The sequence below is a fragment of the Alligator mississippiensis genome, chromosome 13 (assembly GCF_030867095.1).
Source record: "Alligator mississippiensis isolate rAllMis1 chromosome 13, rAllMis1, whole genome shotgun sequence".
Classification (NCBI taxonomy): Eukaryota; Metazoa; Chordata; order Crocodylia; family Alligatoridae; genus Alligator; species Alligator mississippiensis.
The window spans coordinates 46,301,725-46,318,523 of NC_081836.1; the positions used below are offsets into that span (position 1 = coordinate 46,301,725).

The following is a 16,799-nucleotide window of genomic DNA, read 5'->3' on the forward strand; positions in this document are numbered from 1 at the left end:
CTGTAATACAACTCTGGGGGCCAGGTTTAAAAGGTAGGTATGTGCTTAAAGCTAGAGGTAGGCATGTTTCAAGATTCTCCCAGGCACGTAAGTGCCTAACTCCTGTTGATTTCAGTAGGAGTTAAAGTGCCAGAACGATTTTGAAAGTGCTGCCAATCGCCTAGCAGCATCTTAGGCACCCCTCTCTCCTTCAAAAAAAATCTCATCCTGTGCATTTCCACTTGTAAATCTGTTTTATCCTGCTGCCTTTGATGGATAAAGACAACCCCTAATGGAGGAGAATGGATGCTCCCCAAGGAGCTTACAATCTAAATAGGACAAACATGGAAAAAGAACATGCTCCATGACCATAAAAAACCCAGTCCCCAAACAGAGCAGAACTAGCTTGTCTTTTTCCCCTTTTATACAGCAAGTGATTAGCTACAAAAGGCAGCCATATTGACTCTTGGAGTCAAGACACAGGAAAGACAATGAGACAAGTTAGATAGAAAGAGGTTTTATTTATAATCTTTAAAAAACATATTAAACACATAGTGGGTAATCAGAAGAGCACCTACTAGAAACAGATAGTTCATTTTAATTTCAACATAAATGTAAGTAATACATAATACTTATCTTGAGATTATGCCACTGTGATTTGTAAAACAAGAAATATGAACAGATGGAGACTGGGATTTCCCAAGAAGCCTAAGTGAACCATATTTGCAAGTCCCACTGAAATTCACCGAGTGGGCAACCTAACACTCCAAGACTCCTAATAATGTGCTGCCATTTTGCTATAGGTAAGCACTCTGATAAGTCTAGTATTGGAAGCATCAAAGGAAACTGAGGGAAAAAGCAGAACTTAGAAAGTCAGGCGATTGTTTGTATCACAGGCCTTTGACCTCTAAATCCCCTTATAACCTTACTTGGGCATTACCTAGAGCAGAGGTTGGCAACATTTTTGAGCAGAGTGCCAAAAACACCTGCAACCTTGAATTGCCAGGTACAGATGGCAGGGGAGCTACAAGAGGACAAGGAGGGCCTGATTCTTGTTGTGGCAGAGTAGCCCTAGCCCTTCCTAGAAGCGCAAGTACCAAGTAAAATGTCTTTGCATGCCACACTTGGGCACTCGTGCCAGGAGTTGCCTACCCCCGACCTAGAGGTTTGTTTTTTTTAAACTCAAAATAATACTTGTACCTCCACTTTCTGGCTTTGCCAATACTGATACTATCATTTGCAATGACTGCTGCATATGCTTCCACAGAATAAGAATTGGTCTAACAAAAGATATCAAATTCACCCAAGGAACCTTGTCTGCCTATGTCCTTAGACCAACACGGCTACAACCTACACCCCTGCACAGAGTAAGGATGCATTTAATGGACAGTAGGCCTTGCTGGACCATGTATTAATACAATCATTGATCAGTGCATACACAGCTTAAACAAAGGCTCTGCTAAAGGCCTCGCTGCTTACAGAAGTAGGCATTACCTCTAGGGCTGTGTGAAGCTTCGCTCCTGATTCGATTCAGCAGAGATTTGGCCCAATTTGGTGGCCAAATCTCTGAATCCGAATCAAATCAGAGGACCCTTTAATCTCTCTAAATGGAATCTGAACCCTCTGAATAGATCTGGAGAGATTCAGACAGACACAGCTTTGTATGTTTTTTCCCCACATACCTATAAGTATCAGGGGCTCGTGCCTGCTGCAATGCTGGAGCGCAGAGTGTCCCAGAAGCACAGGGCGGGGGCTCTCCAGTGAACTCAGCAGCAGACCTGGAAGTGGACCAGAAGCACTTCCAGGTTTCCCTGCAGGCAGTCGCTGAGCTGGGGTCCCCCCCCAGTGCGTTCCCCAGCAAACCCATAAGTACTTCTGGTCCACTTCCAGGTTCACCGCCGAGCATGTGGAGGCCCCTCTGCACTCCTATGGGACGCTCCAAGTGTCCCAGCATTGCAGCTTTCACAAGCCGCACCTGCTACCTCAAGGTATATAGGCACAGCCATAAAAGTTTTTTCTGTGTCCAAATCGCTGATTCCCCAAATCGGCATCAAATTTTCAGATTCGGCTGGATCGAATCAGGGACAGTGATCCGAAACAATGAACTGACTGTGGGTCAGCATGTGACCCTTCCACTTGACACAATCTCTGATCTCCAAAACTCCTAGTATTCCTGAATCAGAGCTTGAGAATGGAAGGATACATGTTGAACTGCACTGCAGGTTCAACATGCTAAGAATGCAACCCACTGGATTTCAAGTGAGTGCCATCTCTTTTGTTCCATGACAGAATATTAAACTTTAATCTTCAAGCCAGCATATTTCACCATAACACCAATTAGCTCTCAAAGCTCTCCACGAAAGATGCATGGAATGGTAAATCATTTGTCCTATAAGGATAATACAGAGAAGTACATTTGTTAGTAACAGAAACATTAGATACCTGTCCTTAAAAATACAGGATTATGTACTGCACAGTTTGTGGTTTTAAAGTTGATGACTGAAAGTTATGAAAAAGCTTTGTATATAACATGTAAGATTATTACCTTTCTGTGTAAAGAAAAAAAAAAAAAGAGTGCCCAAAAGCCAAATGCAAACCACTGACTTCATACTGTTATGCCTGTCTTGATATTGCAGGCTCTCCAGTTTTAGTTACCAGCTGACCAGGAATCATAAACTAATTTTGCTGCTACTGTATCTTCAATGGCCATTCCTGAAATATAGAACACACTTAAATCACCTTCATAATCTGATCTCACGAAAGGAATTCATAGGGGATTCATACAGAACAGAAGGATTCAGGATATTCTTGAATGGAACAGAAAATCTTACACCTCCAGGACACTGGTCTGGTAATGACCAAAAGCTACTGTCACACCAAATGGCTAATCAAGTGTCCTGTATTAAATGAATATTTTGGCCTCAATCTAACTGCCAGTGACCAGAGATTCATACTCTAAAAACCAAAACAATTAGTACCAAGAATCCTGGCCAACAAATTATTAAGCTCAGAGAACGGTACTCTCTCTCTCTCTCTCATGTCTTTCTTTTTTTAAAATAGGTTCCAATACTGTACTTAATTGTCACATTATCTTTAGGTCAAACAGACTTTCAGGGCATCAATTAGGATGCAGCAATGTTTATAACCAATAGTCATTAGCTAACTGAGGTAAACAAATGTAAACAAGAAGTACATTGTTCTTTGTTTTTCCAATCAATCCCCCATTACAATCAGTCATGCTATGCTAAGAAAAAGAAAAGGAAAACGCACAACATGTGCTATGGCTATTCTCTTCTGTAGAATGCTATGGGACAGAAGCTTTGAAGATGATCAGCAATTTCCCATGCAAGAGAAACTTAATAAATAACAAAGCATTGCTTTTTGTCAGATTTGCACACAGGTGAGTGCTGTTCTTACCCAGTGATTTGAACACTGTTGTTTTCCCACAGAGTGCTGGTTTTGTCCCTTTCACTACCTCTCCCAACTCAGCAAAAATTTCTGCCTGTGAAATGAATGCACATTTCTTTAGTTAGAGAAGATCGATATTCAAGGCAACTGTCAAGAGAAAAACTAAGTCTTGAGTTATTTTAAAAGAGATGAGAAATAGAATTGAAAGATTTCCTAGGGCAAGGACAATATAAGCTGGACAGTAATCACAAAAGACTTTTCACAGAAAACAATCTGCCAGATTTTCATTGTCCAATAGATAGGTTCTTATTCATTACCTTTCTGAAAGGATAGTGTTTTGTGCATTTTACAGAATGCAAGTCCCTGAAATTAAACCTTATAAATGAAGGCCCTGTTTACTGTATGTGGACATTGTAGTATTGCAATGTGTGTGGGGGGGGTGGGGGTGTACAATCCATGGTACTTTGTCCCTTTCCCTTACTTTTCTGCAGTACGTACATTGTACGACTTTTCTTTTTTCTGCCAGAGACAGTAAAATTTTAGACATTCTGAAAAATATGGCATAGAGATGTCTGTATGTGCGACACAGCAGTGAGTACCAAATCACAGAGATCTCTCTGGACAAAAATGAGAGGTAGCAGTAATAAAATGTGGAATTTTTCTTTTCTTTTCTGACATCACTATAGAACTCTGGTAAGTATAGATCTTCCAAAAGAATGCTACAGTGTTGCTAATAAAGTTGGAGTGAAAGCAAAAGCTACAATGAGAAGTGGCACAATGCAAAAGCAATTTTCATCTGGTTGGGAGCTCTGTTACATAACAAAAGCCTTACCCCTGATAATATAACATCTCCCGATTCAGTCAAAGCAGCCTCTCTGGAATCCACGTACAGCACAGAATTCTTCATCACTACATCATCCAATTCTCTCCAGTCTGGTCTGCTTGCCCCAATTGCTAAAAGACAAAAGCAATGGATTTGAAAGAAATGTTTAGTTAACAAAAACATTTCTAGACCAAAAGACAGGACCAAAAGCATTTCTAAAACAAAAGACTAGAACAAAACTGGCCTAGCCCAGATGCCCACACTGATGAAATATAGGTTTAAATTAACCCCTGGGACATTCACTGAAAGAGAGCATGAACAGCCTCACCTTCTGGGGAAAGTCTTGGGCTCCTCCTGTTTGGACAGAGCTATACATTATACATGCAAAAGGCTTGATCCTGCAAAACGCTGAGCATGTTCTACTCCCATGGGTCTCACAGCAGTATTAACCCCCAGGGTTCAAACAAACCTCCAAAGTGATGAGTGCCTACATAGCAGTGCCCAGCACCCTAGTTCCTTACTAAGTCAAATCTTGATCCTACAGAAGTCTGTATATTCAATTGAGCATGACTGATACCACTGAAATCAATGGGTCTCCTTACAGAATCAGGATGCTCCCACTTTAAAGTACGATTTGTGGAAGCAAATCCAGTGGCCAACTGAACCCGTAAAGGAAAAAAAAAATCTCAGTATTTTTACTCCATTTCAGCCAAAGTGCTTCCTCCAAGTAGCATGGTGGATGAAGTCTCTGAAGCCAAATACCATTTACAAAGAAAAAATAGTTGGCAGGTGGGGGGGGTTGTTGAAAATCACCTAATGAATCTACCACTTTAGGCCAAATTTGGCTGAAGAGTTTTATACATGTCCCAGCTTGTTCCTGTTCCCACAGTGTCTGCCAAACCATTCCTTGCACCAATCCAAAAAAATCTAAAACCAGCGAAACTGAGTGTAGCTGCCTCAGAAGAGAGACCAAAGACTGCTGTAAGGGTGAAAGGGGAGCTCCATCCCCCAGTACAGGACAACTTCAAAGGATACAGGCAAGTCATTTCAGTAAGGCAACATAGGAAGCTTGCCTTGACATTACTTACATTGCACCCTTCTGCAGACACAAAGAGAGCTTGAATTTCTACCTTTGACTTCGTAAATAACTTTATTATTCAACTCAAACCCCACAAACAACCCTCACTGTAGTGTAACTTTATAACCTGTCCAAGAGACATGGTTGATACTATACATATTCCATTGAATCCTCTCCCACCATCCACTTTACTCTCCCCTTCTTTTTCTGTTCTTAACCCACACCTTCCCCTCTACTCCTGGCAAAGCCCTTCTAAAGTATTCAACTTTGGGTGCTGTCAATGTACCATTCTCCCCAGCAAGATGCAAAGAGTGGAAGTAAATGAGTCAACCACCCCACTTTCCCAGTTATTTCTTGTCCCTCTCCTTAAATTTGTTTGTAAACGCCTTGAGTTTCATAAGCCATTTATTAAAACCATTTTGATATAGGCTCTCTTGATGCTGTATGCCTTCATAGAGAAATGCAATTTGAAAGCTTCCTCGCTCATCTTTATCAGATCAAAACCAAAGACATAATTTGCTGCAAAGAACAGCAAGGGAAGATGAATGACTGAACAATATTAGCCAAGACTTAAGCAGACACAATTTCCAGTCTTTTCTTGTAACTTCATCAGCAGTGCACTTTGAGTCTGGTTATGGATTTTTTACTTATCTGGAGAGATCTTTAAACAATCAAAGGCTTATATTAAAAATGCAAAAAACCCACCAAAAAAACCCCCCAAAACCCTACAGTATTACCAATTTGCTTTGGATTGATGAAAGCAAAGAGAATACTGTACTGAATGAGACAACAATTGCCATTTCCCAGCAGTTAGAGTGAGGCTTGTCTGAATGCCTGCTCAAACAGTAGGAACGCCTCTGAGAAAAATAAAAACAAAACAAAACACAAACAAGGAGTCTGGGTCTTTATGTAGGACTAAAGACACTAATTGATTCCGGTTGTAATCCTGGCCCCCTGCTGTGACATGGCACAGATAACAGTGTTGATGACAAAGGATTTAACCGAGTCTGAAAAATCAGTAGGATGATGCTAGAATGCAGGAACTTCCTTTAAATTGTCCCCTTTGACAAGCTATTTTTGTTCTATTACTAAACCACTTGAGAAGGGCACTAGTTCTTCTGAACCAAGTCCAAAATTAATAAATATAAGTAAATGCCAATGGTCTGGAGGCTGTCCACTAATGCAGCAGCCTCATTAGAGGAAAAAAATAAAAACAAAATGAAGAGTCCAAATCTGGAGTTTCTTATACAATTTTTACATAGTCCATAGTTCATGCAAAGCTTCCAAGGAAGTCAATGCAATTCAGGCTTGCAAGATACAGTACAGCAAGAGAAAAAGAAAAAGATTATAAGTCCCAGGGAAATCATAGTGCTACCTGACATTACTTTAGGCAAAACATGTTTCTGAAGTATTGTTTATATAGGGGACAAGCCACACACCATGGAGAAGCAGAGCCAAATCTTACAGGAGTCCACTGCAAAGATGAGATGTAGGATCCCACCATGGCTCAGCACAAGGCATCGAATCCAGGCACCAGCAGGTCAACGCTCAAAGTGAAACACTCAAAATAAAGAAGTGTTTATTCTAAGAAACCTACATCTTGGTTTCTGAGAGTAGAAGACAGCAGTGAGCACATTACCAGAGCTAAATCACACAATGATGAGTCCAGCAGAGAAATTCCCCTAAGCAAGGAAAGCCTGACATACCATTGATATGGGCACCTGGTTTTACCCATTCTCCAAATAAAATAGGTGTTGTTGCCATGGTAACTGTTATAATGACATCAGCCCCAATAACGGCCTCCTGAGCAGAAGAGCAAACCTGCACTGGACCCGTCACTGAGCCAGCAAACTTCACAGCATTCTCCTTCGTGCGATTCCACATCCTGACCTTCAAAGCAAAAATGAAAAGCAGGTAGGTAAAGTGGAACTGCTGTGGGAGTAATTCAACCTCTCATTCTACTCACCCAAATGAAGTTTTTTGTTTTGTTTTTTAATTAAAATAAAAATATCCTTAGCCTTCCTCATCCCCTATTATCATTAATCCTCCTGTCACACAATTCCACGTGTGGGATTAATTTTGCCCTGCTAGTATAATAGCTCATTATATCTTTAGACTTAGAAAATGCAAATTCTAGAAATGTAGCAACTCTGAACCGATGCAGGCATTGGGAAGCTGGTCCACATACAGTAGGATTTTTTCATACTTGGAAAAAAGGAAATCTGATGTTTCCTACATAGGTTTTACAATATCCCTTTGTGATCCAAAGACCAGGTTACAGCAAGCAGCGGCAATCTACATACCACCCACAGGCCAAATCGGGCTCATGAAGTGATTTTACCTGGCCTACCGAGCAAAGCTTGTTTAATATACTCTGTCCATTTGCATGAGAATGCATCAGTCAATGGCCACCTCCAGGCCGCTTTAGGATCAAGCCATATCATTTCAGCCTGCTCTCAGTGAAAGCTTGCAGACCCCTGATCTGGAGAACTGCAAGTATCATTAGCTTCTCTAAAGATGCTTTCCTAAAAATGTTTGAATTAGATAGACAAGGTTCTTTGGGTGAATCTGATACCTTTTATTAGACCGACTTAAATAGATGGAAAAAAAAAAAAAATTAGTAAGCTTTCAGGTTTAAAAACCCTTCATCAAGCTGAGGAAGTCTCTGCAGTTGGTACGTACGCTCTTTACTATTCATTCCATCCAGGAAGAGCACACACCAACTGCAGAGACTTCCTCAGCCTGATGAAGGGTTTTTAAACCCAAAAGCTTGCTAAATTTCCATGCCCCCCCCAATTATTTTAGTTGGTCTAATAAAATACATCAGATTCACCCAGAGAACCTTGTCTGGTTATGTCCTTACACCAACACGGCTACAACCTACACCCCTGAAATATTAGGTGCAACTTTACTGATTTTATGTGCCCTAGTTACTCTACCTACATGCTACTGAAAAACATATTGAGAAAAATATTTTTTTTCCATTTAGATACTATAGCTCTCTTACCTCCTTAAATGAAAACAGCTCTGTAAATATATCATAATGGCTATGGGCTTGAACCCCAGCTCCCAAAATGCACAGCACTTCTGCAGAGGGTGGCATCAAGAGCTAAAATAAATCAAGTTACAAAAGAAATCAGTGGCAGTAGTCATGGATGACACACAACTATGGGAATGGTCCCTTTTTAACTGAAAACTACTGAAAATGCAACTAAAATCAAGGAGAGAATTACTTTTTTAAACCTAATGCTCCTTTTTCCCCTTGGGAACTAATGACCCCAAGAGTCATTACTCCAAGAGAAACTTTTCTGGGCTTGAAGTAGTTTCCTTTACCCATACGTAAAATTTAATACTGTGAACCAAATTCTGCACTTTTTATACTGGGCTACTTATACTGATTTGATTACAGCAACATAGCTAATCCAGTGTAAAACCAGCATAGATGTGCTGCACTCATACAAAATACGAGTGTATCAGCCACTAATACAGAGGCGGGCAATTATTTTGAGCGGAGGCCACTTACCCAGTTTTGGCAGGCTGTCAAGGGCCGCATGGGTAGCCACGCCCCTTAACAGGTGTCCCACCCCCTGGTCACTAGCTTGGGACCAACATCCCAATGTCTTGGGACCAATGTCCCAGGGCCAGCACCGGTGGGGCCCAGAGAGGGGCAAAAGCCAGCAGGGGTCTGTGAAGCTGGGCTGGGCTGCACCAGCAGGGAGGGGGGAGCTGGCCCAGCTCCGTAGAGCCCCTGCCAGCTGGGACCCCGTGCTCCTGACACCCTGCTTTAGGCCCCACCAGCACTGGCCCTGGGACACTGGTGTGGGCCTTGTGCTTCCACTGGCTCCCCGCCCACTCAAACCCAGTGCCCCCCCAGCCCTGCAGTACAGGCGGGGGGCAGCGCTCAGCACCGACCCCTGCTCACCAGCAGGGAAGAAGTTGGTGCTTAGCACAGGGAAAAAAAGTGGCCCCTCACCCACCCCATGGCCAGTACTCCCTGTTGCACCCGCTTGCAACCCGAGCGGGGCTGTCCGGAGCTGGCACAGGCAGCCTCATGGAGGCTGCAGGTGGCTGCAGTGCAGGGCACTGGCCATTGGGTGGGCGAGGGGCCACTTTTCCCCGCGCTCAGCACCAGGTTACAAGGTGGTGCTGAGCATGCGGGGGGAGGGGGAAGAAGTCCCTCCCCGCCCCATGCCCCACACCCTGCACTGCAGCTGCTCACAGCCTGCCTGTGCCTGCTCCTGTGCAGGCTGCGAGCGTTGGGCGCCAGCCATGGGGCAGGCGAGGGGCCGCTTTTATTCATGCAGGGAAGGAGCCCAGGGAAAAGCCGGGGGGCAGGGGAAGGAAGAGCAGCCTCTCCCCCCACCCCATGGCCAGTTGCAGGTGCTCACAGCCCACGTGGGGCTGTCTGGAGCGGGCACAGGCAGCCTCATGCAGGCTGCAAGCAGCTGCAGCACTGGGCGTGGGTGGGGAGGGGATGCTTCCCACACCCCTCCCCTGGGTCCCCCAGCCCCCGCTTACTTGAGCTTCCTGCGATGGGGCAGCCACATGCTCCCAGCCCAGAAACCCTGGCTGGGGGGCAGGGCCAGGTGGGCTGCTGTTGTGGGAGCCCACCGGGCTTCCCCTGGGTCCTACTGCCCTTGGTTCCTGTCATTTTTGAAGGAACCAAGGGCAGAGAAATATTAGTTTTCTACATTTTTTTTTATTTAGGGGCCTCACAGGCCGGATAGAATGGCCTCGTGGGCCAGTTCCAGCCTGCGGGCTTTATTTTGCCCACCCCTGCACTAATGCAATACATCCGTACAGACATGCTTAGGTGGCGTTTGCTTGCCAGGAATCCATCACCTGGGCTGGTTTATAGGGCAGAATTTGGCCCTGTCTATTACGCTCCTTATCATGCAAAACTTTGCAGATTGTATATTATGTTGTTGCCGGCAACAGTGAAGGAAAGGAAGAAAAGCATTTTATTTAGCAATCTCGTGGAGCATGTTTTTTGCAATTGAAACTGGATAATGGCTGTCAGACTAGTCTGCCACCTGAAGTACCATCAGTATTGATCAGCAACCCTCTAATCCAGTCCGTGTTTGTTTAGAGATGAACTATCTACTCTGGGGGAGGGGGAGGAAAAAAAAAGAATAAAACAGAAAACTTCTCACTTGTCTATGCCCCCTTCTAAATGGAGCCACTTGCTAAAAATGGCACCAGTTTAACATGTCTTAAACATGGGTTGATTACTTTCCTTCTAAAAAATTTAGATTACATTTAAGTCTTGGATTGATATTGCACATGGTGCTGTTCATGACTTAAAATGCTCCACACATAAGAGGTTCCCCAAGAACAAGATAAGCATCTACCATCAGCCTTTACAAACAAGCACTGATTTGAATCACAAAAGGTAGTAGTCAGTCCTCAGGTTACTCCATTTTCCTTTTTCAGTTGTCCCCCGGGGTTCATTGGGATTTGACAAATCTTTGAAATCTTTGAATCTACTACCAGTTTTGGCAGGCTGTCAAGGGCCGCATGGGTAGCCATGCCCCCTAACAGGTGCCCCACCCCTGGTCACCAGCTTGGGACCAACATCTCAATGTCTTGGGACCAATGTCCCAGGGCCAGCACCGGTGGGGCCCAGAAAGGAGCACAGGCCGGCAGGGATCTGTGGAGCCGGGTTGGGCTGCACCAGCAGGGAGGGAGGAGCTGGCCTGGCTCCATAGAGCCCCTGCCAGCTGGGACCCAGCCCGCAGGTAGGTGTACAAGGTTGGTGTTTATACACATGCCATGCTCACTTATGTGCATGAAACCTTTGAATTGCATGATTTCTTAAGGCTAGTTGTACATGTTCTGCAGCAAAGAAATAAAGTAAAGAAAAATCTAATGAACCAAGTTTTTCAATAGGTAAGAGCTCTCTTTATTGTGCATTTCACTGACTCAGCAGTAGAGATTTCAAAGGTTCCCTACATAAAAGCACCATCCCTTTGAAAAGGAAATGCTATTAAAAAAAAAAGTAAAAAAAGATGACAACTAAGAGCTAAACTCAAACAGGGCTGAAAATTTCATAGGAGCAGCACATGACAAAGATTTGATCTTGAAGTCCCCGCACCAGGAAAGCTTCTTTGAAGACTGTGGAGCATTGCTTGAGTAAAGACTGAAGGATCCAGCTCTTAGAAGGGATTGTCTGAGTGACAAGTAGCCCTAAAGTTTAACATTAGAGACCAACAGACTTGCCCCTTTTTAGAAGGGTTTCTTAGGAAAAAGGTCTGCATTTTGCTTTGATATAGGCTGTAACCAGAGGTGCACCAATACATCGGTCCAATATCAGATCAGTACCGATATAAAGAAAATTGGCTGTATTGGAAATTGGCCTGAAGTGGTTGATAATTTGGTCAATAAATACCTGTGTGTGCATGCAGCCACAGCACAGCATGCAGACAGCAAGGAGCACAGCCCAGCAGTGTGGACAGCTGCGTGCAGCTGGTAAGTCTGTTGTGGTAGAAGGCAAGGGATGGGGGGGAAGGAAGAGGTATGGGGGGGGGTGCAGATCCTCACTGCAGGGGTGTTGGAGGGAAGGGGCATGGGCAGGGGTAGGCACTGCCCAGCCAGGTTGGGGCAGCATGCAGGACAGAGCCATGGCTCATTGGGGGAGGGGGGCAGCATGCACCCAGCATGCTCCCCCCGCTGTGTACACCCAGGAGGATGTGTGTGGAGTTCTGCGCCAATCTGGGGGCACACAGCAGGACAGGCAGGCTGCAGTTGCGGGCTGGAGCCATGGCTGTGCCGGGCTCGGCTCAGGATGGGCAGTAGCAGCACTGGGTGGGGAGCTGCAGCCAGCCCAAATTTCGCTGTAGCTCCCTCTGTAGGCCCGCTTCCAGCGCCACTGCCACCCACCTAGTGCAGCCCTGGCTCCTCCCAGCATATGCAGGGAGCAGCAGCCCAACCAAGTGTTAAAAATAAAAATTTATTTATTTATTTATTTAAATGAATTTGAATTCATAGTCCTATATTTAATTGGACATAAGGGAGTGACACTGTAAACAAAGGCTCCAAAAGAAATGATGCAGCATAATAGTATTTCGTTTAATCCCATAGGAGCATACAACAAAAAATAATCCCAGAGCAAAGCATCTAGAGCAAATCACAAAAAAACCCAAAACAAAACACAGCCCATCTCTCTTCCTCATCATGTATGAGGTAAAGGATTGGCACTAGACAGCACTCATTCTGAATCAAAACACATTTTAGACTCTCTCTCGAGGGATACACACACACACACACAAAAAACTTAATCTCAAATTGTGATTACAAGTAATTAACATGGACTGAAAGCCTCTTTCCTCAATTTTTTTGCTGGTGTCCCATAAACTTTTTCATCCCGCTTTATAAATCATAGGGCATACCTTAGTAGCTATCGCAGACACTGCAGCTGTTCGTTTTGCTGTAATGACACTGCCGTCTAAGACCTTTCAAAGAAGACCAAATACAGTAGACTGAAATGAACCCTAGATACACAAGTAAATTAGAAGCATAATTTACATAGAGAAATTGTGTCCAATATCAAGTACTTTCAGGTGAAAGGACAGCGAAAATCTGAAAGCCAGCAATTATTAATATTGCATTTGCAAATATAATATACAAACTAGGTAAGAGTCTCTGCCCTCCGCCACTCATTTGTGCCACACTTAAGTGGCACAAATGGAAGAGAAAATGGCTATTCACCTGTGGCCCTCTATGCGGCACTGGTCAGGCAACAGTTGAAGTACTGTGTCCAGTTCTGGGTGCCATACTTCAAGAGGGATGTGGCTAGCATTGAGAGGGTCCAGCGGGGGGCCACTCGCATGGTCAAGGGGCAGCAGGGCAGGCCATACAAAGAGAGGCGAAAGGGCCTAAACCTATTCAGCCTCCACAAGAGAAGTCTGAGAGGGGATCTGGTGGCTGTTTACAAACTCACCGGGGGGGAACAGTGGGAACTGGGGGAGGCTCTGTTCCCCCGGGCACCACCCAGGGTTACTAGGAATAATGGCCACAAATTGTTAGAGAGAAGGTTCGGGCTGGACATCAGCAGACATTACTTTGCAGTTAGGGCTGCCAGGCTCTGGAAAGGCTCCCAAGGGAGGTGGTACTCTTCAAGAGGAGGCTGGACAGATATTTGGCTGGGGCGATATGACTCCGGCACCCATTCCTGCTTGGGACAGGGGGTCAGACCCGATTATCTCTTTAGGTCCCTTCCGACCCTAAGCACTACGATACCGTGACTGGATAGAGAACCAGCATAGTGGCTGCTGCAGCATACCCCCTGCAGTCTCTAGAGCAAAGGATAAATTAGGGCAAAGATAGCTGGATTATAGGCACCCTAGCCAGGCCAATGTAAACCGGAATGTGATGAAGCAACTCCTGTGCTGCTCCAATCTGTGTCAGGGGTTTGGAATTCCAGTTCTGACCCTTCTTTAACCACTGCTGTAATTTTAAGTAAGTTAATAACCACACACTCTTTAAAAACTTTTTTTTTTTTTTTTTTTAAATAAATCAACCCCCTCCCTTTTCCCCACTCAGGTCAACTATAAAACACTTCAACTTTACATAGCGCACAATCTCAGATCAGTCTCAGATTTGGCAATTTACTCCCCCCCCAATATCAGGTAAATGTTTCCAATTTATTCCCCAAATGTTTCACTTCCAAACACTAGAAATAATGAATAGCAAAGAACAGAGGAAAGAGTACAATTTTAAGAGTATGAAATACAAGACTAAGGAAGAAAAGGATTTGGGGGGGGGGAGGGGGGGATGACATCTTTTATTGGACCAACATCATAATTGGTAGAGATTTTAGACAAGCTTTTGGACACAAGTTATTCATGTCTTTTTACACCAGTTTCATAGTAGCTAGGGTCAGGAAGGACCTGAACAGATCATCTAGCCTGACCCCCTGCCACAGGCAGGAATGAATGCTGGGTTCACAAGACCCCAGACAGGTGATCATCCAACCTCCTCTTGGATTTGCCCAAGGTAGGGGTGAGGACCACTTCCCTGAGAAGTTGGTTCCAGATTTTGACCATCCTAACTGTAAAATATTGCCTTCTGATCTCCAACCTAAACCCATTCTCCATTAGCTTATTACCATTGTTCCTTGTCAGTGTTTCTTAACCCATGGGTTGCAACCCAAAAGTGGGTCATAAGAGTATGTAAAAAGGTCATGAACAAACTTTAAAAATGGATTCTCCTTTAAAGGATTAAAACATGGGAAATTGGGCCTTTTCCCTTGTGGACTGGCAGAGCTGCAGCCTGCAAGGGGCTGGTTGGGCCCCCCATATGTCACACCCCCTCCCCCCTCTACCCCTACACAGTGCCAGTGGGTCAGGAGTGAGTAGCACTGGGCTGGGACTGGCCATTGCTGTTTACAAGTGGGTTCTGGTATAAAAAAAGGCTGAGAACCACTGTCCTAGACCATCCCAAGTAAAACATCACCCCAACTGTGTAGGAAAAGCTATTTGACTCACAAGACCTGTGAGTCAGACTTTCAGCTGACTGAAAATGACAGCTCCACCAAAACCAGTAAAATGATGCCAGTTTCCTCTAGTTCTACCATTTTAAAATCAAAACACTCTGAAAGACCATTAGTAAAGATAAACGCATGAGCACACACTGTACTTACAGCTCTTAAGGATCCATTTCTTGGGTCAAATAAGAGAACAGTTGCTTGGTGGGAAGGAACAGAAGAATCCTCTTGGTGCTCGTAGAAAGTCACTAGTTTGGTTGTTAGAGCATCATCCTCAGCACTGTAAGCAGGCATGACCCCTAAAAATCTTCCACAGATGATACAAACTTACTGGTAAATATTATCAGCACTCAAACACATGAGCTAAGTAGCAAGGGTTTAATACCACATGAATTGTGCAACCCTTCCTCACTTTCCAACTGCTTTCCATTTCCAAGCTGTCTGGGCAGGTTCTCTTCAGAAAGACCCACAAGGGGAGTTAGGGTCTAGATCCAAAAGTTTCAGGGGCAGAGGGATGAATTTCCTCCTCTTGAGATCAAGGGGATTTTTCCTGAGACTGCCCCAGTTGCAGCAAGGGAAGTTAGGTTAAATATGGGGTGGAACATTTTCTGAAATGTTCTAGTGCTTTATTTTCCCATGGGAGATTTTGCATTTCTAAAAATTCATTGTTTCATAATGTTTATTAGTAACAGTGAATGGATGCCAATACAATATTAGGCAAGTTTGGCAGTTTCAAAGTTGTAACTAATCTTTTTCAGGCGATTATCCCTAGGAAGTGCGCGAGAGGGTACATATGTTTTACTGATTTGTAAACAGGAGGGTAAATACACTGGCATAATAATCCAAACTAAAACCCAAATTAGGAATTCACCTAATTGGCTGTGCAGGTCGAATCAAACCCAAAGCTCAGCCCATCGTGCACAGTTTTTAGCGTGTACCAAAATTAGCGTGTCAGTTTTCAGCACCTTTGTTTTTTATCTTAAATTTAAACAAACAATGTCAGGGAAGTACATGCTATTGCACCTCATCTTTACATTTTTACAAGTATTCCAATAAAAATAACTTATTTCCACAAAGTTTTGAATTTGTTTGAACATAACATTTAATCCACATTAAGTGTGCTCTGTTTCATTTTTTCCAATAATCAAATATTTCAGTTCGAATACTTGTGGATACTGGGACATAAAATAAACAAGGGGTACTTTTTTAGTTTTAAGTCAAGCAAACATGCTACATCAGATCACGCTCCATTTAGGGCATTGGAAAACTTTCAAAATTTCCCAAAAACCTGCACTGCTGGTTAGATATTAGGGAAAAAAGCCTCTCTCAGGAGAAGGGTAGTGACACGTGGGAACAGGTTGCCAGAGAAGTGGTGGCATCTCCTCCACCCTCAGAAGTGTTTAAGTCCCGGCTCCACAAAGCCTTGGCTGGGACGAGACAGCCGGGGAGGTGCTGCTCGGAGCAGGACTAGACGCGACCTCCCGCGTTTCGAGGAGTCTCCAGCAAACGGTCCAGTCGCCTGCTCGGGGCCCGGCCCTCCCAGCAGCCGCTGAACTTCAGCGCAGCTCCGCAGGGCGATGCTGTGTCCCCCCACCCCCGCCCCCGAGCCCGAGCCCCGCTCACCCGCCGTGCTCCGGCACCGGCACCACGGTGCGCACGGGCTGCACGACGCCCCCCGCGGGGCCGCGGGAGAAGTTGGCCAGCGCCGTCTCCAGCGGGGCCACCAGATCGCTGGCGCGCTGCAGGAGCCGCTCCACCTCCGCCGCGCCCAGGAACAGCGGCGGGTCCTGGCTCATGGTGGCGTCGGCTGCACAAACCAAGCGCGGCCCCGGGCTGCACCCTAAGTAGCCCCCCAGCTGGGGAGTGGGGGGTGGGCCCACGGCGGTGGGCGAGGCTCGGAACTGACGCATGCGCGCATCTGGGCATGCCGGACGTGCCCAAGGAGCCGCGGTAGGGGGCGCTCGGCCTTCTTCCTCCCGTCTCACCCGCGGAGCAGTAGAGTCCAGGGCACTGTGGCTAGAGAGGTG

At 45.0% G+C, this 16,799-nt stretch overlaps 1 protein-coding gene across 1 annotated transcript; it reads right to left on the bottom strand.

Annotated features, from left to right (window-relative positions):
* Nucleotides 1-480: 480 nt before the first annotated feature.
* On the bottom strand, nucleotides 481-16,668 carry CRYM (crystallin mu). Its single transcript, XM_006273681.4, has 8 exons — nucleotides 16,396-16,668; nucleotides 14,929-15,079; nucleotides 12,677-12,739; nucleotides 8,296-8,397; nucleotides 6,995-7,178; nucleotides 4,220-4,341; nucleotides 3,397-3,481; nucleotides 481-2,691 (listed from the first exon to the last, which is right to left on the bottom strand). Exons 1-8 carry the CDS (start codon nucleotides 16,566-16,568, stop codon nucleotides 2,627-2,629), a joined length of 945 nt encoding a protein of 314 aa, XP_006273743.1. The 5' UTR covers nucleotides 16,569-16,668; the 3' UTR covers nucleotides 481-2,626.
* Nucleotides 16,669-16,799: the final 131 nt, after the last annotated feature.